The 24,065-nt window shown below is 35.3% G+C and overlaps 2 protein-coding genes across 27 annotated transcripts in view; one reads left to right on the plus strand and one right to left on the minus strand.

The window, feature by feature from the left end:
* The window catches only part of Shab (potassium voltage-gated channel shaker cognate b), a 95,645-nt gene extending 90,182 nt beyond the window's left edge, over positions 1-5,463 (minus strand). For 20 of the 26 annotated variants that reach the window (XR_015270911.1, XM_086829520.1, XM_086829518.1 and 17 more), the window contains exons 1-2: positions 2,851-3,064; positions 2,156-2,363 (exon numbers count right to left, since the gene is read on the minus strand). The gene's annotated coding sequence lies outside the window, so the exon portion shown is untranslated. Of the gene's footprint in view, positions 1-2,155; positions 2,364-2,850; positions 3,065-5,093 lie in introns of those variants that run through there. The other 6 variants (XM_086829523.1, XM_086829521.1, XM_086829514.1 and 3 more) reach the window with 3 other exon arrangements.
* Positions 5,464-9,403: 3,940 nt separating this feature from the next.
* On the plus strand, positions 9,404-23,135 carry spz5 (spatzle 5 Toll-1 receptor). The gene is made up of 6 exons (XM_020954119.2): positions 9,404-9,841; positions 14,527-14,657; positions 14,725-14,879; positions 19,269-19,532; positions 19,603-20,133; positions 22,581-23,135. The coding sequence occupies exons 2-6, from the start codon at positions 14,595-14,597 to the stop codon at positions 22,747-22,749; spliced, it is 1,182 nt and encodes a 393-aa protein (XP_020809778.2). The 5' UTR covers positions 9,404-9,841; positions 14,527-14,594; the 3' UTR covers positions 22,750-23,135.
* The last annotated feature ends 930 nt before the right edge of the window (positions 23,136-24,065 follow it).

The following is a 24,065-nucleotide window of genomic DNA, read 5'->3' on the forward strand; positions in this document are numbered from 1 at the left end:
GAACATTAACAAATACTTTGGGGATAAAGGACGATCCAAACTTGTTTTCAACTTTGCGGCCCTTAATCATTTTCAGGAACAAAAAAAAACGATTTGTGTTCAATGAGTTGACAAATAAGTTAAACATATTCTGTAAACCTACAATATATATGAATTTTAATGAATTTTAAGCCTCATTTTAAACAAGAAACAATCGTGTAGAGCCATCATCAGAACATATTTTCCATTTCCTGTGGCCGTGGCCATAAAAATGTCAGAATGCAACGGTCTGGTATTTATTTCGACAGCCAACACAATTCATAGCCTTTAACTGGCAAACAGTGCAAAAGATAAATAAGTACAAGCGCGAAGAGAAGTCAGTTACCAAATTTATGGACAACCTTCAGGACCAACTTTTTGGCCGAATGAATGGCACGGACTTGTCCATTCAGCCAGCAACTGTCAGCCAGCAGACAGAGAGAGATTTCCACTTGGGTAGTAAAATAGTTTTATTATAAACCTAAACTATAAAATGTGTGCACAGAGGAAACTATCTGGATTTGGGAGTCTATTTGTACACAGAGAACAATGAAGAATAGTTTATATACCGATATATACCTCCTTAGTTATTAGAAACTAAACTACCTTGAATACAACTATTTAATCTCCAACTATTTAAAATTTTCCTTTGAATGTTTCAGTTATTAAATTAAGCTCACTGCGATAATGATAACCTATTTATCCACTTAGTTTAAGCTTCTTTATGGATGACAAAACAACGGTGTCGAGTGCACTTACTGCTTACTCCATAATCCTTAAAGGTTATTCTTATTCCTGGGCACAAAATTCACTCAACAATCCCGTCAATCCCTTTGGAAAACCTTTTTAACTTGGCGAAAATTGCTTTGGAAAGGCAACAAGCAACAACGACAACGACGACCACGCCTTTGCGAACACGGAACCAAAATTGGCAAACCATTAAGAAGCGTGCATTGTTGTTGTTTACACATCCAAAGCAATTTTATCACCTGCGAACAATGTTTGGACTAAGTATATTTTATGGTCCCCAGCCCCGCCTTGAGCCCCCGCCCACCAATTGTCGGTGTCCATAAATTCTCTGTTTTTTTTTTGGGGAAAAGTTCTCTGGGGGGAAGCCAAGTTTGCGGCATCTGACTTATCAAAATATTTGCGGCACATCACTTGATTATTGGCTTGTCTGTCAACTAGAATGAGTATTATATTATTTTTATTCCTTATCTAGGGTACCCGCCTAGGTGCCATTAAGGCCGTTTGACAACTTTTGTGGAAATGTGTTTGCTCAGCTTGGGTAATTGTTGTCGATAAAAAGCCCAAAACCGCAAATCGAATTGAAACGAAACGAAAGAGGTTTTTCCCACACACACACACCCACACCCACACCCAAAAGAGGGTGGGAGGAAAAGCCATGGCGGTGGAAAACCTGAGTAAGTAGCATGTCAAATTACAAACGCTAATTGACTCGTAAAGTTGCCAAAAAAGTGCGGCACGAGTCGAAATATCGATTGAATTAGCATAATTTCATAGGGCCTAAGTTTCGGGAATATCAACGAAATCAGAGCTTCAGTTTTCCTTCACTTTATTTAATTTGAAACTTTTTCTTAATAAAATATAAACAGTGAACTATGAACAGTAAACTGTAAACTAAGAAAAAGTCCTTATTTTTATACCTTTGGAGGATATTCTTATTTCAGTCAGAATCTAATTTCTATAAGAAAAAGTCATTTCCGACCCTATAAACCATACATATTCTTGATCAGCATCAAAAGTAGAATCAATCTAGCCATATCTGAAGGAAAACCAATTTTTTGAGATTTTTTCGAAATTTTATAAGGGGTTTCATCGTCAAAACTGTCAAAATTTGACAAAAAAAAATTAATATTTATTTTACATTTTAGAGCTCAGTATGCAAATAATTCAGGCCTATAAAAAGTAGCACAGAAACTGTTTCCGATTAAAAATGAAGGCAGTTTTGGCTTAGTTGTAATATTTTGAAAACTTGGATTTACCCAAAAAAAATTAGCATATTAGAATTACTTTTAAAATTTGTAATAAATCACCAGAACTGCTAGCTTGATTTATAGTATTTAAATAATCCTTTCATGTTCTTATATTTATTTATTAAATAACATAAACTCACCAACTAAAGAGTATTAATTTCACTTTCGTCTTGCTTAGTTTTAGCTTTAAGGATTTTTGGTTAAGCGTCGATTAAGTTTTTTGATCTTGTGTTTATTTTGTGTATAGCTTTAGGAATAGATTTATATTTTACATTTTCCAAATTGTATTAGGGGGAATTTTTCATTTATATGACCTTAGGAAACTATTTTGTCACAGACACACACTCGCTAGAAAATAGAGAGGGGAAAACACTTTCGAATTACACATTTGAATCGCTGAAACTAGAAACTTATTTCACTCCCGGTAGTATTAACATTATGGTAATTCGCGAGTCCTAGTGCGGATTTTCCTTTTCCGCCAGCCTATCTGTCTGCCTTTTGGGCATTTCCTTTTTTACATTTTCTTTTCTTTTTTGCTTCCTTTTTTTTGATGTTGTATTTGTATTTGTACGGATGGAACACGCCTTATTTCACTGCGGGGGAAACTCTTTTTTGCATGAGAGCCCCCCTTTCACTCACAATTCAAACGTGAACTTCAATTCGGTATTATATTTTCTGTTGTTTTGTTTGCTGTTCCATTGTTTCGATTTTATTACACATTTGGCCTGTGGAAAATGCGGTGTAAAAGTGTGTTTCTGTGTGTGAGTTTTGGGGGAGTGGGTGTGTGGGGAGGAGGGCCTTTTCTGGGGACTCCGCTATTCCGACGCTCACGCACACAGTTTTTTCCAAGCACAGCACGCTCCAAAGTCTAGCCACGAACTGAAAAGCGTCGGGGAAACTCCAAAACTCGAGCGAGCGAGCAGGAAAAGCGAGCGAGAAACGAGCGGCTTCCAATGTCAATGCGAATCCAATCCTTTGTACGAGGAATGTGTTATTTTGGAAGGACCAAAAGCAAAGCCAAAGCCGAAACGGAAGCCTCCATGGAAAGTGCTCTCTCGGAAAAGTCTTTTGCCATGTTGGGGTTTTCCTCCTCTCACTCTCCCTCTCTCTCTCTCTCTCTGCGTGTGTCACTCTCTCCTCTGCTCTCTTTTCCCTGCGGTTTGTTTGTTGTGCGTGCGTTTTGACAACTACATTCGCGCTTTTCCCCCTCTCGCGCTTTCCAACCCCGGAAAAAGATGAGTTTTGAAGTTTTCAAAGAAGCTTCCCCACTTGCAAAAGTTTAATTAATATGAATGTCTCGGCCTACATATATGTTTCAGTTCTCTCTGTCTGTTTTTCATTTTATTTTGTTTTTATACTCATTAAATAAGGAATTCAAGGGTATGTTGAGATGGTTAAATATAATTTTAACTATGTGAAAGATTTGATTTTGGATCTATAATATTGTTTGCTATCTGAAGAGTTATAGTAACTCTTGGGGAAGAAATGGTCTTGTTGTATAGAGTTATTTCCTTGAATTAAATGTACAAAACAGTGTTTTTAAATTAAATTTAAGAGTTAAAAGCAGCAGCATATTAAATATATTTTAATATTTACTATTATTTTAACCAAAATATAAAAAAGTCACAACTTTAAATGAAGTTTCTGCACCATAAACATTTTCTAAGCTAAGCCTAGCTACCCCTTGAGGTATGCAACATATATTTTATCCAAGATCAATAGCGGGTATTGCATAGTCGTAATTTTCTTTCGTTTTTTGTTTTCGTTTTTTTCCTTAGTTGTTTCTCTTTGGTTTTTCATTTTCTGGGAAAATTTATTGGCCGTGCGGGCGTGCTTTTCTTTTTTTCTGTTAAAAATAGCCACCATAGCCTCGCGATGCGTCGGCAGCCTCAGCGACAGCATCAAGTTCAGATGGGATCTCACTTTTTCTCATTTTTACGGGGACGACTATCTGTTTTTGGAGAGACAACTTTTGACCTTAGTCAAGTGTAAAACGTGACAGTGTGCGTTTGTTTTTGTGAGTGGCGGCACCTGTCTCTTGTTTATAGGTATTTCTCATATATTTTTTTCGGGTATTTTCTGGGCACTAATTGGCCAAGCTGGTAAACAAATTATTCAGGCAACTGCAACAACTACTTGGCTAATTAAGGCTGCTGAATGAATAATCAAGGATGAATATCCAATCGTACCCTTGGAACGGCACGCGCGCGTATAAAATCCCCCTTTTTGGGAGAAATAAAGAAAGAAAGAAAGAAGCCCAATCGCTGACACATGAATTTATGATTTCTTGGGCGGCGGTGTTGTTATTGCTTTTATGATTATTGCGACGCCGCGTCTGTTGTCTGGCCTTTGCCGACGCGTTTTCCCGACTTTTCCCGCCTGACGCCATTCGAACTAAATAGCAACCCCCGCCGTGGATTTTCCAACCCCCTTTGCTCTAAGCCATTGTCAATCATAATATGCTGGGTGACCCTGTTTTTCGGGGGCTTCGTTTCGGGGCTGTGATCTCTCTGGGCTTCCTTGGGCTTCCGTTTTTGGCAATTTGTTTCTACCCGGCCAGTGTTTATCTTAGTTTTTCCCGATACAAATCGTTTGAAATGCTGCGACAGCATTATTAATGTCCTACGCTCCATTTGGGATTCCCCAAAATACAACAACAACAAAAAATAAAAGAAAAAGGAAAGCAAACGAAACAAGTAGTGAGGACAAGTGGGGTCCACACTTCTAGCAAACTTTGCCACTGAAGAAAAATCAATTGATTGACTGCGATGGCCACACATTTTCTGCACTTTTGAACGCGCGTCACTAGAATTTTTTTTTCGACTTTCGAGATTATTATACGTTTTGGCATTCGCTTTTAGCCAGCTTTCTCCTCGAACGAAATCTCTCCTCTTGTCACACTTGATTTATTTTAGAAATTTTAATTTTTCCTCATTGGTTTTTATTTGATTTTCTTTGTATTCTTTTTCGGCATTTTCTCACGATTTTTTCGCGCACACATTTATATTAGTAATTTTTTTGGCACTTTTCACACGACTTTCTCAAGGAGTTGCTGTTGATGATGACTGACTGACTGACCGACTAACCAATTGACTCAGTGACTAAATGACCAACTGAATGGCGAGTGAAACGAGTCAAAACGAACCGCGAAACGAGCATCAAGTATACGCCATGTGCCACACACGAGATCTCACGGCACCCACCATACGTTGCAGCTCAGCTGGCAGGCGGTCAGAGATGACAATTTAGCGTTTTTCTCGTCTAATTTGTCTTGAAACTATTTTAATGATATTGTCAAGTACATATTGAGATATAACAATTTCTGATTTCTGAGAATTTAATTTGAATTTTATTTCCTTTTCTTTCTAACATTCTTTAATATTTCCCACACTAAACTGTTCAAAACTCACGCCACGAAATGAATAGATAGAAAGGATCGTTCTGTAGCGTACCGGCCGTGATGTTTAAATTTGGAATAAATAAAAATTTGTTTCAAATGGCTTGCCTGCACTTGTATTTATAGGTTTCAACAAAAACCGAAGCAAGCCGAAGGCTGCTAAATGGGCTCTCCCCACAGCCGAGAGAGAGAGAGAGAGAGAGTGGTGTGGTGAATAAGTCCAACAGCTGATGGCCAAATTCAACACCTCGGCAAAACGGAAGCAGGGGCTGAGGGCCAGAATATTGCGCATACGCCAAGAGGGATGGCATGTAAAAGAAAATATTGAAATATAAAAATACAATATTTATAAAGACATTTTGTAATATTGTAATTAATATTTATTATGATTTAAATGGCGAATCGGGTTTAAATATGATATCGATGTGTTTTACACTTCTGAATGATATGTAAATACTCTAAAAGAATATAGATAAATTAAAATAATAATAATAATAAAGGCTTATTTTTTGCAATAACAAAAAATCAGTTAAAACTATAACTTTCTGTGCAAACCAGACTTTAAAAATCGAACGATGAAATCAGCCTTAGATTCGTTATCCAACAGTTTCCTTAAACCATTCTTGAATACCCCCCCCCCCCCCAACAGCCCCCTTTTTTATGGACCCTTTGAATTTAAAAAATGTTTAGTTTAACACCCATTCAAACTTATTAAATCCTCATTATTTATGGCCATTTGGTTGTGGAGAACGGGACAACAGTTTATGAAAAGCATATGGATTCTTTTGTATGGTATTTTGGCGAAGGACGACGTCTGCTAAAGGATATCTCCCTGTCCTACTTGGTCTGCTTCCCATAGTCTGGATTTCACTGACCACCACCGCCTTGACCAGTCATGAATATAAATTATGCCCTAAGTGACAGGGGGAGGCCGCTGCCGTTGTTATGGCTAAACAATCATAAAGAACACCCGGCACGAATTGTTTTCAGATCTTTTATACATAGTTGTTGGCAAAACGAAAGGCGAGAGTTTGGGAAAAATATGAAAACATAATTCAGCATACTTTTTTTATTAACTGCTAAAAGATTTCGGGGCTTGTGAATCAAAGAGAGGTTTTAAATTTGGTATTTGGAGGGATTTTTCTAAATAAATTTTATGAGTTTTAAATTATGTGTTTGGCTTTCTTAGGTACATTCTATTTTGTTTTAAGAAACTGTTTTGTTTATGAAAATAATCTTTATGGCAGCTATAGTCGATTGGCATAAAATTAGACCTACAATTTTAAAACAATACATAATGGCTATATCTCAAAGTAGAAAAGAATATATTGAAAAACGAAAAAGTTATAGTTATTTTATAAACTTAATATGAATAAGGCTGTTGAAGTGGTTGTGATCTTAGATCGCTGGCTGACGAAAGCTGACACTTATGACACTGGGATCGGTCGGATTTAAATTTATATTTTCATATTAGTAAAATTTCTTGTTTCTAGTTAAAATTAGCATACCCATGCAGGGTATTCTAACTTAAGTCAGAAGCTCAAAACAATGTGTAAGAGTCATTTCCTACACTATAAACCATATATATTCTTTATCAGCATAAAAATCAGCGTCGATCTAGATTACTACGGGCAAAAAATATTTTTTTTCAAAATTTTTCCAAAATTTTAAAAAAAGATAAGGGGCTACATCATGCAAAAATTGTCTAAAAATGTAAATTTTAAATTTGTTTAATTTAGTATGCAGATTTGTTAAGCTAATAAAAACTAGCACATAAAAGCTTTCTGAATTGAATTTAACGCTTGTTTGGCTTAGTTATGAGTATTTTAGGATTTCATTAATCGAAGAATTTGTCTCATAAAAATAAAGATTAAAATGGTTTAAAGTCAAGCGACTATTTAAAACTTATTTATGTTAGTTTTCATAAACGATCCTATAATTCAATTTCAAGCTCCAAGGGAAATTGCAATTTTGCTTTCCGAAATCAGATTCTTTCTTGTTGTTCATGTGATTTTTTTTTTTTTTTTTTTGAGATTAAATTTAAATAACCATTACAAGTAAAAAAAATATATAGATTCGCTTACAATATATTATTCAATACTTTTCATGTAAAACACTTTCTTCAGCTAAGCCCAAAAGTATGCCAAAACATGCACCAATGACAATGATATATGACGTTTTAATGGGACAAACGCACTACCAAATTACACCGGTTAAAAGGCATCAATTGGCCCCAGGGTAACGGAGACTTTGATGGTTTTCTTTCCGATCTTTAGTCTTCGGTTTCGTCTTCATTGGCCAATCCAACAAGGCCGAAAAAAAGCCCAGCCTCTAATTAAACCTTTCGCAATTGCAGAGCCCAGCTTAGGCCCTAAAATGGCCCGGAAGTCGGGAGTGTGCGTTTCGATTTTAGTTTTAAAGAGAGAAGAAGAAAACAAAAAATAAACTAAACCTGGGGCACCTTGGGAGTTTTAGGTTTTGATTAATGAGCGGCTTAAGTGAATCTCGAGTCGCGGCGCAGCGAATCTCCGACGAGCCTGTTCGACTGATGAAGTCACTAATTTGACTTAAAAACGCATTAAAAACCATTTTCGATAAGAGCTCCCCTTCCCAATGCGTGATTTCGGCCAAGGGTTTTCCCGTACTTTCCTGGCCGTCTCGCGGTCTAGGTCGTATTTGTGAAAGTTGTGCAAAAAAAAATAATCCAAAAAGGCCAACAAACAAAAACAAATACTGACAAAAAACCAAAATTAAACGAAAAAACCAACCAGCAACAGCAAAGGCGACGAATAAAATTCCAAAAAAATAAACGCCTCGAAAGATTTGAGAGTGCAAAGCTCTTGCTTTATGGGACATTGCCTATTGGCAATCACCTGTGAACATAAATAATGATTGAGATTTTTGATATAGACTAGAGAGATACCCTTTATATATGGCAGAAGAAAACGGGTATAATTTTATGGCAAAGTTTTTAATTGATAAAATATCTTAATTATCTACAAAGCTGTAGGAATAGAAGGTAAACAAAGGTAATACATATAAAACTTAGCACTTTCGCAGACTTAACTTTATTAATTTATTTTATTAATATTATACTTCGTCTTCCGGAAACTTGGGAAATTAAAATATTTGATGTAATATTTGTAGTATTTATATTTATAAATATATGTGGATATAATAGTATTTTATTTTGCTTATAGGCAAAGATTCCCACTTATGTCATTAAATTCATTATTTATTTCCCAATAAATATAATACACCTAAGTCCTTATTGAAATATTTATTTCACACCTTTACTTATCTTAAACCTTATCAAATTAATCAATTACTAAACAAATCTACCTCTTGCTTAAATATTACATTTTTTCTTCAGCTTTGGCAAACGCACATAAATTGATTTAAATGCCTTCCGAGCAGAGACAAAAGATGGCCAGCAAAGGCTGAAAGGTAACTCCTACAATTGTGCGTGGTCTTGGCCATTAAAAGATATTTTTTTTTATTTTTGCTTGCCAATGTCTGGGCCAAAAAAAGCAACGGCAGCCGTCACAAAAATACAACAAAATCTGAGACAGATAAAAGCTGTTAAATGACCTTCATTGGCCATAAAAATCCAAAATCATGAGCCCCAAACAATGAATCGTATCTATGGGCAAAAAAAAAAGAAAAACCCGCATGGGCAAAATTAACAATTTAAATAAATTCACTTTATTGCAGTTTCGCATATTGGCGACAATGTAAAACAAACAATAAAGGTTGTCAATAAATAAAACCCGGCTCATTGTCTGCCCCATAGCATTCGACTTCCGGTCTTGATTCGGGCCACAAACCAAATAGGGGGAAAAAAATGCGCAAAACCGATCAGATCCGATATTATGCTATATATGAATCACACTAGACAAAGTTCAAAGTTGAGCGGGGTTTAAATTGAGAGATTAGCCCTCAGCCGGCATTACTCTTTGCTTCGATTTTGGATTTTGTTTTAAGCACACACGCTCGCAGAGCTCTCACTTCTGGGCCCAGAGCTCGGCTCGGCTAGCCTGGCTTAGACCGCTGCTCAGTTGGCTACGAGCTGCTGCCGTGAGCATTGGCTAACGCGAGAAACGGAACAAAGAAACAAAAATTACAAACCAAAAAAAAAGAAGTCGAAAATCAAAACCGAAAACCGAAAACCGAAATTGTATACACCGCGACGCTCTGTGGAACGTGTTAAGTTTTTTAATTAGTAGAATTTTCAAGTGAGTTGTGTGTGAGGCAAAATAAATACACACACACACACACACACAGGAAAAGAGAAAATAATTCAGCAAAATAAATATACAAAATTATACAACAAAAATAAAAGGCAAACAAGTGCAGTGACAAAAAGTTCAGTTAATGGTGAGCCAAAAGCCAGGTAAAACAAAAGCCAGGCAACAAAACACAAAAGCTGGTGAGTAATTAATAAAGCGAATAATTTAATCTACTCTCGCTACTCTGCCATAAATTAATAAATTTAATTAATCTGTCAGCGCAGCAGTTGCAGAGTCACATCTCAGGTCTGATTTATTATAACATTTTATCTATCGATATATATACTACCTTCAAGTATGTATGTTTTCTGTAACCAAAATGTTAGGAAATAAACCAAGATAAATGAAATCAAGGCGCTCACAAAACAAAATCCACGAAAATGCAGACAACACTTTTGGGTACAAAATAAAAACAAAATGCATATAAAAAATGGGTAGTGGCCTTGAAAAGTCGTGCTTAATTTCTCAGCTAAACTCAGCAGGCATTAAATATATGTTTAAAAAATTATAATGAAGCCGTATTAGCCATTTGGCATCTATTGTTTTATTCCCTGACTAAAATTGATATCACACTGAGATACTTTGGATTGTTATCAGGCTAAATTCCAATATAAACAAAGAGGAAATCATTATGAAAAGGTCTTAAGAGTGATTCAGTTTTAATATTTCAACAAAGTTTAAATGAAACTAAATTGTACTTTTATTTTAATACATTTTTATAAAGCCTTTGTCTTTTGTTTAATAATTGGTAACAAAAATAGAGTTTAAATATAAAATTTAGGAACATTAGAGAGAAATTCCCAAGGCATGAAATTCTTATGACATTTTATTATTATTTTTATTAATCAGCATTAAACATTTTAATTAGCATCATAATTAATTAGCCGCATTTCAAGTTCAGCTTTTTATTTTCTACAAGTATTTCAATTAGACAAACGATTTGTAAACTCATCTCTCTTTGAACAAAAAATTTCGAATCTCGTGAATAATTGAGAAGAATGTCTGAGACAAAGATAAAGATCTGACAATCGATCATTACTCAGACGACGCATACAAATAATCAATTAAATATAGCTAGATGACTTTTTTCTGTGGCCAAATCATTCAAATAAATTGAATAGGGCCCGGTGATTTTGAGCACTCAATTTGGGGGCCCCAAAAAAATAAAAATAAAGAGAGACCCGGCCAAAATGATGCCGCGGCCAATGGATTAGCCGTTGGCCCAAAACCAAGATCTTTAACAATTTCATTAACTTTTTTGGCCCGAACGGCCTAATGATGTGCAAATGGCCCAAAACACACCATAAAACACACTCGCACTAAAAAGATTGCTAAGACTTTTGGCCTGTCTCCGACTTTACCAACTTCTTTTTTCGGCCACATTTTATGATTTATGAGGTGATCGCGCCTGGCGCAACATTGGCACCATCGGGGAAATACCATTAATACGTGGGTGTAGCCAATGTGCAAGACTCCATTAGCATCCATCGCCAAAAGCCAAACACACAATAGCCATGTTTCAGGCACTGAGAAGAAAAAGGAAATATGTACATATTCACTAATATTCACATATTTATATTTACACCTTTTAGGTTGCGTCCAAATTGAATAATTTCCATAGTTTTCTTCCTTAGAATTAACATTGTGAATATATTCTTTTGTTACTCGGCATTATACCTAGATATTATATATTTTTTCAATAGTTTATTTATCATTATTTTCTTCCTAAAGCTTTGTTTTCCTAAATTTAAAGAAGAAATGCAACTTATAAATTAAATCCCGAATGTTATAAATTTAGTCCAGACAGTTTCGCATTTTATTAAGCTATTTTATTTATTTTCTAAAAATAACATTCTCCTTATTTAATCAATATAATCACCACAATAGTTCATTTACCTGCGCATGCTTTTCAATCATTTTAATTTTTATCTTGAAGCTAAGCTCCTTAATTGTTCTCTGTGTACTTTACCCAGACACTTTGTCATTGGCGGTGGATTGTTGACTGATTTGCGTTGCTTGAAACTGGCCAAAAGAGCCTGTGATCCCGGAAATCCTATCGCCGCTCGTGGCAGGTGTTTATTTTATTTTTTCTATGAGCAAAAATTCTTAAGAATTCTTTTAACAACTTGCTGGTTTTTTACTGGCCTTCAATGGCATGCTATTAATTGTTGAATTGTTGTTGCCGTTGGTCTGTGTTCTATAAATAATTGTGTTATACATTTTTATAATGAAACTAAAGCAAAAGCTTGACACGAAATCCGGTTATTACCATCGAGAGTGTGACAGCGTTTGATTTGATCACTTGTAGCAGCACAACATTAACACAATTGAGCATTATAATATATATATTTGGGATTTTTTTCCTCTAACAGTACCTTATAATATTGTTTAACACTTTATTGAAGCCTAAAATTCTTTAAATAATAGTGCGAATTTACTATAATGCATTATTAAGGATATCAATTTCATTATTAATAATGTATTTGTATTTGCTTGATGGCAATATCATTTAATATTTCAAAATAATTATAGTATTGGTCTTAAATTCCATTTAAAACCTTAAGTTAAATCTTTTAGTTTTTTTAGATCTGCCGTAAACTAATGTTAATAATTTGCCCCATTTTATTCATAATAAATGCTCATTGGTTGATTGCTCTACTTTAAAGACAAGCAAGAGGTGCTAATAAATCATTAGAGTTAATAAAAATGAGAGGAAGGTTTTACTTTAATTGCTTCTAATTTGTTGTGTTTTTTGTTTAGCCACAAATTTTCACAATTTATTTTCTGCACCTTAAAACCGTGATAGAAATGTTTAATAATATAAAGTTATCCTAAATAATTATCCCATAAAAATAGTGCTGAGATTATTGAATGATATATAATATAGTGAATGATTAGCTTAATTAATTTAATTAATACAGAGATAGACGACCTTTTTGTATATTTATAAATTATTTTTTAGGTACTTTACATTTTAATAAAATCAAAAAATCCGTTTAAAATTCACTGGGAAAGTTCCACTTTTTTGCCTCTGATTTCCGGCCGCTGATAGCCGGGTTAGGAACGCTAATAAATCATTAGAGTTTATAAATATTGCCATTAGCCGACAGTTAACTCGGGTTGCCAATTGAGAACGCCCCCGGCAGTGGCTGTGGGCGTGACCAGTCCATTATCTGCGGTGGCGTATACTTAATCTACGTATACTTAATATACGTATACTTAATCTCGTTGTCGTTGTCTTGCTGCTGTTCGTCACTTTCACTTTTGGCAATTTATTTTCGCCATTTACGGGGAGTTGTTCGAGTTGTTTTCGGTGTTGTGTTTGCATTTGTGTATTGTCTGTCGGTGTTGTGTGTTGGTTGGTGTTTATGTTATTGTTTTACTTACCGATTGTTTGTCTTAACAATAAGCTCAAGTGAACTCCATGTCGTGTTTTGGGTCGAAAAAGAAAAAAACAAAACAGGCGAACAAACACTTGGGACATTTCCTGTGCGCGGAAAAGCCAACAAGAAAATTAGTTTGTCTGTTTTTCTGAGGTCCCTCTCTGTGGAAATGGTGTGAAAAGTGTTAAGCACTTGCTATTTGTTTTTACGTCTTTTGCCTAAAATGACACTAGTCTAGTTGATTAGTACTTGGGGGTTATTCAAAGTATTTATGCAATATTAAACTAACCTGAAGTTAGCTAATAACTAACAGACTTCCTTAATTACGAAAGAGAATTAATATTTAAATAAATAGGAGTTATTAGTTAATAATATGTTTTTGTAAGTTCTTTTGGTGGTTTATTTCAACTATTATTATTTTAATTGATCTAATTTAAATAATCAACGAAATAATTTAAAATAGTTCCTAATAAGACCAAGTCAAATTGGCATCAAATTTATAAACAATGACTTGCAACTTTTGTAACACAACACGTATCCGAGAGCTGCCTGGCAGGAGTCACTTCGTTCCGGGGTGGTTAGAACTAGTTGGGAATCATATGTGCAGATGTGCGAGATCTGTTTTGGCACAAAGTGCAAGCTATTTGAATGAAACTATGCAGTTAATCTTATATATAATTTTACTGATATATAAGTCGGAGCATGCCGAATCGGATGACTAAATATATACATATATATAGCCGACATAGGAACAATCGGATGACTTATAGAACTCTGATCAGTAGTTAACTATGATCAGTAATTAGCTATGAGCAGTGAGTAACTCTGAACACTAAGTATCTAAGATCAGTAATTAACTATGAGTAGTAACTATAAGTAGTAAGTAACTCTGAACAATAAGTATCTATGATACGTTACTAACTTTGAACACTAATAAACAATGACTTGCAACTTTTGTAACACAACACATATCCGAGACCTGCCTGGCAGAAGTCACTTCGTTCCGGGGATGTTAGAACTAGTTGGGAATCATATGCACTGATGTGCGAGATTTGTTTTGGAACAAGTTTAAGCTATTTGACTGAAACTATGGAGTAATTCTTTTATATAATTTCACTAGTATATAAGTCGGAGCATGGCAAATCGGTGGACTATATTTATACTTATATATATATGCCCAAATAGGAACAATCGGACGATTTATAGAACAAATATAATCAATTTCATATTTATCAAGTTATTTTAAGCTAATTTGAGGTTTATTATTATAGAATTATGGTATTAGTTCTATGAAAATCGGAGGACTATATCCTATAGCTGTCTTGGGAACGATCTGACAAAAAAAGCTTATTTTATTAATTTTATTTATTAAAGAAATGTGTATTCTTAATTTTTAGCCTCAATAATAAGTGTTATTCATGACAGTTTTTCTTTGATTTCAGATTAAAGACATTTGCTGAATCGCAATCGAGTCGAATGCAAATGCAAATCGACGGCGAATGAATTGACAATGACAAAGAGTATTAAATGGTCGCCCGCTTTTAGTTGTAACCGCGTTCTCCTTACCTATGTGGTAAGTACTTTTAATTATTAATTCATTAGCATTTATATTTTATTTTAATTTGAATAACATTCTCCAGATATTAGCTTATACAGTAGCAGCCCACAGCTCGCCACCGCCATGCGGCCTTTATGGAGCGCCGCCTTGCCAATTTCTACCGGCGCCCCCAGGCCAAACTCCAACCTGTGCTCGGCCAGGAAAAACGTATTGCGAACATGCCGATAATTATCCCACGTAAGTAGGATATATACATACATTATATAACCAAGGAGATCCTATAGAAGACCAAGAGTTTCACAGAAATCTCTAGAGAAACCAGAGTAGTTTGTCTTCATTTTCTAGGGTTTTTTTTGGATGAATTTCAAACAACTAATGGGAGTGTCAAGTTTCACTTGACATTATCACATTTTAAAAGACCTTTGAGTTGCCCAAATACCATAAATACAATTTATAAATGATCAAATTTAATGAAGACCAGATAACTGCAGGTTTCAGAGATAATCTAACTAAAATACAACATCATTATTAGGCGATGTCTGTCCAAGTTCACTGCAAAATCATACATCGTCCGTCCAATCAATTTCCACTTCATTCGACTTCGACTGCATTTCAAACAAATGTTTGTTACGGCCACGAGACAATTTCAACTTCAATCTGAATTCGCTATCGAAATCGAAACTTGTTCCCATTAGCATAGCGTGAGTGTCTATTGTGGTTGCTTCCGCGACGATACTCGACTCTGCAGATGCTTCGAGCAACTCAGAGATACTCAGATACTCAGATACTCAGATACTAAGATACTGAGATACTCGATGCTCGGCTCTCGCCACTCGACTCTCAGCCAGCTGGGGGAATTCCTTGACCCAATAAACTTGAATTGACAGTTCAAGACACTTTGTGTTTGGCTCCGGCTTCACTACTACTACCACTACCAAAAATATAAAAACTTTAGCTAGAGATACGAAAATTCAGAAATCCAAAGACGACTGACCGCGTGCTTCTCGAATATTTATGAATGCCTCCAATGAATAATCGTGTCTTCGGGGCATCATAAGTTGCCCAGACCGGCACTTGGCGCGTGAGCTAGGGTATTGCGGATATTCACAAATATTTGTACATGAGTTTATTATGCATATTGTATTAATTAGGTAAATACCAAAAACAAGTGCCTTAAAGCAGTTCTTTAATTAAGAAATTAGCCAAAACGAGCTGGGAAAATATTATTTGGAAAGCAATTTTAAAATAATGTATCTTACGAATATATTAAACATTTAAATTACGTCAAATGTTTGCCTCTTTCAAAATAAAAAAAAGTATAAATCTTTAAAATAAATAATTTTAATAAAATATTTCCCTACATTAAAAAAATGTCTTAATTAATAATATATAATTTAGAAGTATAACCAATTCCACTTTTATTGTACCCAAACAGAAATTGTTATGATTGCCAGGTTATGATAAAGCCCTGAGCTCTGCTAAATGCGGTTTGTTTAATGAATCATTAATTAAACCATGAAAAAAAAATTAATAAAGGCAAAATAATTACAACAATAAAGAGAAATTAATAAAGGTATAATAAAGACTTAGTCATTTGCATTATCAGCATTTTAATTGAGTTGTATCAGAATATTCTTTATTAAAATTGAATATATGTATAGAAGATAAAATAAATGTTACTCAAGAAATTATATCGAAACTTTCTGTACAAAAATTAGCAATATTCCTCTTAAATTAACAAAAATATGGATTTACAATTTTAATAAATAATTTAAAAACAATCAGCTTAACTTTTAGCCTTCGCAAAACAAACAGATACGATAAGACCCTTTATACCTTATACCCAATTTCTTAATTAACAAAATAAACTTCACTGCTTTTAAAATATTTATATAAATTTTATTTTATATATTGTATTAAAAAAAATATACTTAAATTTTCTTGATAAAAGAGCATTCAATCTTCCCCAAAGTGAGTCCCAAAAAACTGCATCTTTCTTGTCTTACGTGCTCCCAAAGATGGCACTCGAATTTGTTGTTTTGTTTGTTTGTTTATCAACCATCCGCCTTCGCTGGACTGGTTAGCCATGTTTTTATCGTGTCTGCTATTTTTAGAGAATTTCTTCGATCAATTTTTCGTTTTATATTTAAATAAAATGTGCGTTAGTGCGGTAATGGTAATGCGAATGGGCTTGTGATAAGCCCTCGGCGCCGTCGAGGCAATTAAATAGGCATTTTTATTACAAGGCTTGCATTGGAATTTCTGTGCGTTGCATAATTCTCTTTAAAAAAAAAATAAGATATCATATGGGAAAGCCCAAAGCTGGTTTTAACCATAGGTGTGCCCTCCTCTCCTCGTAACCCTCACCTTTTCTTTTCACTGACTGTGTTTTTCACGGCGGCACGTGACGGGCATGCGATACGCGTTGATAAGCGAAACAATATAATTTCGGCGGCACTGCCAATTTATTATTTACGATGTCTGCACCTACCAATTCGGAGGCTTCAATTTTTCTGGCCTGCCCCGAAGCCGCATATTAATTATGATACTCATATTTGATTTGGCTTGAGCAACACCGCAATTACCATTTCCATGACGGCGATATCCAGGCACTTGTCAGTCAGCCACTCAGTCACTCTGTGTGTGACTTGCATAAGTCGGATGATGAGCAGACAAGTGCATGATATTCGCTTTCCCAGATTGTTAATCATCATCTCTTGCATCACGCATTGTTTTCTTCTTGTACGCAGAAAAGATGAGCAGAGAAAATCAGGTCGTGATTAAAAGATACAAGCTAAGGGAGATACAAGATACTTAGGATCAGCAAGAAAGATTTTATATAATATATTTTATATATTATTTAATAATACTTTCCATTGTTTATTTACCCAAAACAAATGATTTCAAAACATTTTATTAAAATATTTTTATAAACACCAACATAAATAAAACTATACAGATAAATCTAATAAATATAACAAATGTCATTCTATTTTGATTAAATAAATATTAATGCCAGGCAATAAACATTTATTGTGATCTCCATTGTGTTTTAATGAATATCCATTTGATTATTAGTTCTTCGATTACCATTTAAGATATATTTTTATTGCTTTGCCATGAATATTCATTTGATTATTTGCAAAATTTGTTTTTTGCAGTTCGCTGTTTTTCAAAATATTTTCTTTTATTCAATGATGCAGGCATTTTATATTACTTCAGAATTTTTAATTTTTAATTTAATGCAAATCGGATGATTAAATCATGTAGCTGTTATAGAAATGATCATTAAATGTAGAGGAAAATTCTAATCTGTGAATATAAAAGCTGTAAATATAGTAGTACAGGTATTTAAAGCAGAGTACCAAAAAATTACGTATACGCACTGGTGTAATAATAATTCAGAAAACAAATGGGAATTACTTTTACCTTTTCTTTCTTTTCATAATCTTATTAATATAAATTAATAACAAGAAAGGAAGCGATCTTAGCTATACCTATTTTGGTATATTTATATTTGATAATTTGTAGGTAAATCTAAGTTTTTGACATATCATAACTCTGCCAAAAATTCATTAAATTCAATTCATAAAGCTGTTCTGTGCTAGTTTTTATTAGATTAACAAATCTGCATACTAAATTTAACAAATTAAAAAATTCAATTTTTTGCAAATTTTTGCAAATTTCAATGATGTAGCCCCTATATTTTTTAATTTTGAACATTTTTGAAAATTTTATTTTTTTACCGGACATGACTAGATCGATTCAGCCGATGATGCTGATCAAGAATATATATAGTTTATAGGGTCGGAAATGACTCCTTCGATTAGTTTAAAGCTTCTGACTAAAATTCTTAACTCTGAATTGGTATAAATATGTAGCTTAACTCAGGGTAATTAAATTTAAGTAATAGGGTTCGAGGTAATAAGGTAATTAGTTGGACACAAACTGCGTAACTAGCACAGCTGATTATAACCCTAGGCCTAATTCCTAATATATTGAGTATCTATAAAATATAATTGTCATGGTTAAGACTTACCCCAGTAGAGGCCACTCGGTTCTTCTTCTTCGTCATTGCTTCAATTAGGCCTGTCATCGTATCATCGTAGTTCTTCTTCTTCCTGTTTACCCAGATACATCCCATTGGCCGGGTGATGTCGAAGGGCAAGTCACTATCACTGCCACTATCACCATCGATGTTACCACTGGGAAGGCCACGCACAGACTGAGGCCAGCGAGGGGGTAGCGCCTCTATTTATACTCCCCGAGCGAGAGAACAACAGAGAAAGTTTGAGCGAGAGCCCGAGAGAGGCTAGAGGGAAAGAGTTAGTTCTAATGATGCACAGAGACAAATGGAGAGGGACATGCAAAGAGAGAGTTGGAGAGAAAGGGTTATCTGTACACATGCACAGAGAGGGATAGAGAGTTCTTATTGCTTAATTGTTTAATTGCTTGATTACTTCGTTTTAAATTCTTATAATTACTTAAATAAATATTTATAAAATTATGTATATATATATATATATATATAATTATAATTATTTATTATTTATTTATTAATATATTTACTTATTTATAATTATTTATTATTTTGTATTATTTATTATTTATTATTATTTTTTTAAGGTATCTCATCAAGAGCCTTGTCCGGAAGTGGGGCTATGAGGCAGCCACTCTCTTGGTGGACGAAACCTGGGAGGATTTCGCCGCTGTGGCGTGGCACGACACTCCCGTCTTTTATGATCCCAAATCGATATTTCCGCCACGCGATCCCAATGGCCAGGACTTTAATGGCTATAGCTATCAGACGCCATTTGGAGGCAATCCCCATCGACCAAGTGGCGGTGGCAATTCTCTATTCGCCAGCAGTCCATCGACGGAGGCACCAACGTGAGCCACAATTAATTAAATATTTATATATCATTTTTAACTTTTAATGATGAAACCCTTAATCCCTTAGGTATCTCCTGTATACCTCCTCCGGCGGTGGTCATCGTCCAGGTGGTCGCTACAATATCCCCGGAGGCACCTCCTCCTCATCTGCCGCCGGTGGCTTGTACTTCAATCAAGGCGGCAAATCCACGCCCTACAATGCCACACTTTGGCTCAAACGTTTGGTCAGGGATCTCAGTCGGAAGCAGAGGCAAACCATCGGTGATGAGGAAGTAGAGGAGGAAGTGGTCGAGCAGGAGGAGGAGGAGGCGGAGGAGTACGACGAGCCTGATCAGGGTCAGGAGGAGCACGGGCAAAGCAAGCGCGATGTCTCGCTCAATATGGATCTCTTGGATATCGTGGGCGTGGATGGCCCCAATCCCCATAGCCAGCAGAAGAGGAGGCGCACCAAGCGCCAGAGTCCCGGACGTTCCACGCTCTGCCAGACCACGTCGCAGTTCATCACGCCGCAGGCAGCACTCAACAGTCGCGGCAACTGGATGTTCGTGGTCAATGAGCAGAACACCGCCCGCCAGATGGTTAAGGCGGAACTGTGCGCGTACGTATTACCACAAGTCTTTGGATTAATTAAGACATTTTTTATTGCGAACAAGGGATGCTGATTAATTGGGAGAAAAATTAAGGGAGCGATAAATATTCTTTCTTTTTTTAATAATTTGTTTAGAGGAATTGTTACCATCTGGTGGAATTATTTATTGAGAAATAATTAGAGAGGAGTTATAATTCCTTTAATATTTTCTATTTCTTTCCTTTTGTATATATTTTTTTAAGGCTTGGATATATATAATATATCCTCTATATACATTTTACACAACGATTTCAAGCAGTTAACTGCTTGCTGAATTTGTAGTCTGGTCTTAAACCTTTTGTAAACTGAATTGATGTTAAAAGTAGAATTCAAATACGTTTTCTTATATTTTTATTTTCATTTTATTTTCAATAATTCATATAATAGGTATTTGAAAGTCTAAAATATAAAGCATAAAAAATCGGGTTTTTTGCCTCAGCAGTAAATATTTTCATTACATTTAAAGGACTAGGGAATAATTTATAATTAAACGCCAAAAGAAAGTTTATTTCTAGGGAACAAATATTTTATACAATTTTTTTCAAGGTCCAAATATTATTTTGAAGTACTTTTATCTTCGTTTTTAAATGTTTTTTTTATAGGAAAAGAATATTTAATTTCTTCTTTTCGAGTTCAAAATAATATATTAAATTTTTTGTTAATTTTAGAAGACCTACATGTAGATACATTTCTGGAACAGCTTCCATACTGTTTATCCTTGCCTCAAGATTAATATATTTATATTTTAAGTATATTTATATATAGGAATTGCTCTTCCTCCACTGTGATAATTCTTTTTAATGTCAAATCCTGAAATTCCTTTCTCTTGAAGGGGAAATTTAATTTAATCTGACAAGGTTTTAATAACATACTACTTTATGCAAGGAATACAATATAATACATTTTTAAAAGTTTTTAAAAATCCACTAAAAATCCATTTACCTTTTACCTTTAAAGTACACCACCCCTTTTAGTCCTCTCTTATTCGAATGCAATTGTATTAGTTTTTTTCCCCTGTATCCTTCACGTTTCATAAATCATAACTCTAATTATTTGGCAGCATTAGAAGAGAGGGGGGATAAGCCAGTTGGTTTGACTTGTGCAGGCGACCGAGCGCGTCCTTGAAGTAGCTTCATTCCCACTCATTATTTTGAAACCTTCGGTTGAAATACACACACCCCTGGTCGTCCTGGTCGTCCTCCTGGTGGCCTTTCGGCACTTGTAATCAGCATCGAGGTGTTTCGTCAACCCCATTCCGGCGTTAATAATTCGCAGCGGGACGCTCAACGACGACGACAACGAGGTTTCCCCCTTCGATATTATATATATTTTTTTGTTGTGTATATTTGTGACTAGGGGAATTCCCCTGCCTGGATTTCTTGCCTTCTTGTGGGCACGTGGGTAGTGCAGGTCGAACTAAGGCCCGTTTATTCGGTGTCATAATTGCGGTTAAACGAATTATCACACCCCGAAAATGTGAGAGCGAAAATACCAAAGCAGGGCGCTCTAAATGCCATGTCCTTGTCCCCCTCCTGTTCGAGCGTCCTTCCCCTTTTTATTTTATATATAATTTTTTTGTATTTTTATACGATGCGTGCGCTACTCGAAAAACCTTTCCACACTCATCAGAAAAAGAGCAAACACAAAATGGGGAGGGGTTTGTGTTTCAGTTCCCGTTTCTGGTTCCACTGTTTCCTGATCCTTTTCGTTTTTCAAACGCATCGCCCTAATTGTCCTTTGGTTCCCCTGTCGCTGCCACTTGTTGGACTGAGTCCTGTACTTGGCGCAATTTGTTTAACCAAATGGAGGACCTACGCAGGCGCACATAAATCTTTGGTCCAAGAAGAACAGCTGGGAGCAGAGAGTACACAGGGGGAAAATTAAATTTTAAATGAAGTAGAAAGCTCGTAGTATTATTTAAATGTATATTAAGGGATAAAGAACATATCCAAGTTAGTAAACAAAAATAAGCAAAGATAACTCAGACCTTAGAGTGGTTTTTAAGCTAAGAAAAAAGAGTGTTTCTTTTTATATTTTGAGTTAAGCAGCACCAGGAATCCCTTGATCAAGTTCAAGCATAAATTCCCTAGTTTTAATAACACTTTCCTCTCAGTGCAGTGATTGTACCGTTTGCTTCCGCCCGGCCAGCGACTCCTTATCAATTACGTACGATTCCCGTTTTAACGAGTTCGTTAAACTTTCAACTCTGCTCCTTCTGCGACTCAAGATCTTGGGCTCCATTCCCCTTCCTTTATATGTATATATTTTATTTTGGAGTCACAGATGGAAGCGAAACGTAGCACCTTATTTATGTTGGCAACCCACAACTAAATTCGCCGCAAATTGTTGATTTTACCTTACTGAAATTCGAAATTCGATTCGATTCGATTCCGTTTGCATTCTTACCTTTCTTTCAGCTCGAACACCTGCTCGAACCTGTGCGAATTGCCCAACGGCTACAACTCGAGATGCGAGCAGAAGTTTGTGCAAAAACGCTTAATTGCGCTCCAGGGCAACGGGCAGAATCTGTACACGGACACGTTCTGGTTTCCCAGTTGCTGTGTCTGCACGATAGCCGCCAATTAAATGTGTCTCGTCCCAGGATATTATCACTTGGAGTCTCTATCTCACTGGACAAGGACATTATTGTCATATCTTGGCAGCGGCTTGTGAATTTTTGCAAATTCATTTCTGATAACTAAACGATACACAAAACAAAAGCATATAAACGAAACAAACACACACAACACAAAAACACAACAAAACCACACAAAACACCACTCTCTCATGTAGTTACACACACACACACACAATGTAGTTCTTAAAAATGTAATTTAAATCGGAAAACATCGAGTGAGGCATGCTAAATTGGATTTCATGCCCCGCAAATCCCTTTCAGTTTTGTTTAGTGGAACTAGCGTTACCCTGTGAGAGCGATTAAAAATGGATATTAAATAAACAATGATTCGAGAGACGATGTTTTCTTTAAAATATATAAAAAAAAATCTTGTTTTTTTTTCTAGATTTATTAAAGGTTGGTTGGTTTAATGGTATTTATCAGAGGTAAGTATTAAGGTAAGTATTTAGTTAGTATCCCATAAAAAGGTCTTAGTATTTATGCTAAAATATCTTTGTTGTTAACTCTATTAATATCTCTATAAATCTTGATAAAACCCCGCTTAAATATATTATTATTCCAGGCAATTATTCATTTACTCTTATCTACCACAAAATCACACTTCATCACCTCTAAATTAATTAATTTAAATACATAAATTTAATTAAAACTTGGTGATTTAAAAATTGAGTCATTCCAGGACAATCATAATTCCATAAGTCACATAAATCATCTCCCATCATTTCCATCTCCCCCAAAAATATTGTAAACACACATAATGACACTCGGCAAAGGAAGATTTTGTACACAACAATTTAATTGAGCCCCAGGCATAGAGTACAAATCGGATTTTGTGGTTTTTAATTAATATGGTTATTCCTTTTTTGGCCGCTTTTGTGTGGCTAAAAGCTTACAAAAGGACACTCGCAACTTTTAATTGTGAAATTGTGAAAATGCGAAATGTGAATTTCCACACAGCATCAACAACTGGAGTAGTAACAACAACACCTGCTGCTCTTGGCCTGCTGCAAATGCAATTGCGTTCCATAAATCCAGAAACAATAATCGTAAAATAACATCAGGTGTCACGCGCACGGAATCGCGGCTCTAAAAAAGGGGGCCATTTCATGCGAGGACTTTTGGATTCCAGAATTCTGATGGGGGCAGGGGAATGACAGTTCTCGGAGGATATGGAAACGGAGCAGTCTTCCTGATTGTAGTGATGACCCGATGCTATATAACCCGATGATGTATGCCCTGGCATATGTATGTATATTTGTGTGGC

Source organism: Drosophila serrata, unplaced genomic scaffold (assembly GCF_035046125.1).
Source record: "Drosophila serrata isolate PLE 108 unplaced genomic scaffold, ASM3504612v1 contig_217, whole genome shotgun sequence".
Taxonomy (NCBI): domain Eukaryota; kingdom Metazoa; phylum Arthropoda; class Insecta; order Diptera; family Drosophilidae; genus Drosophila; species Drosophila serrata.

Coding starts and splice junctions, on each gene's coding strand:
- spz5 (XM_020954119.2), top strand. CDS start 14,595: ATGACAAAGAGTATTAAATGGTCGCCCGCTTTTAGTTGTAACCGCGTT. Junction 14,880..19,268: donor CATGCCGATAATTATCCCAC/GTAAGTAGGATA, acceptor TATTTTTTTAAG/GTATCTCATCAAGAGCCTTG. Junction 19,533..19,602: donor CCATCGACGGAGGCACCAAC/GTGAGCCACAAT, acceptor TTAATCCCTTAG/GTATCTCCTGTATACCTCCT.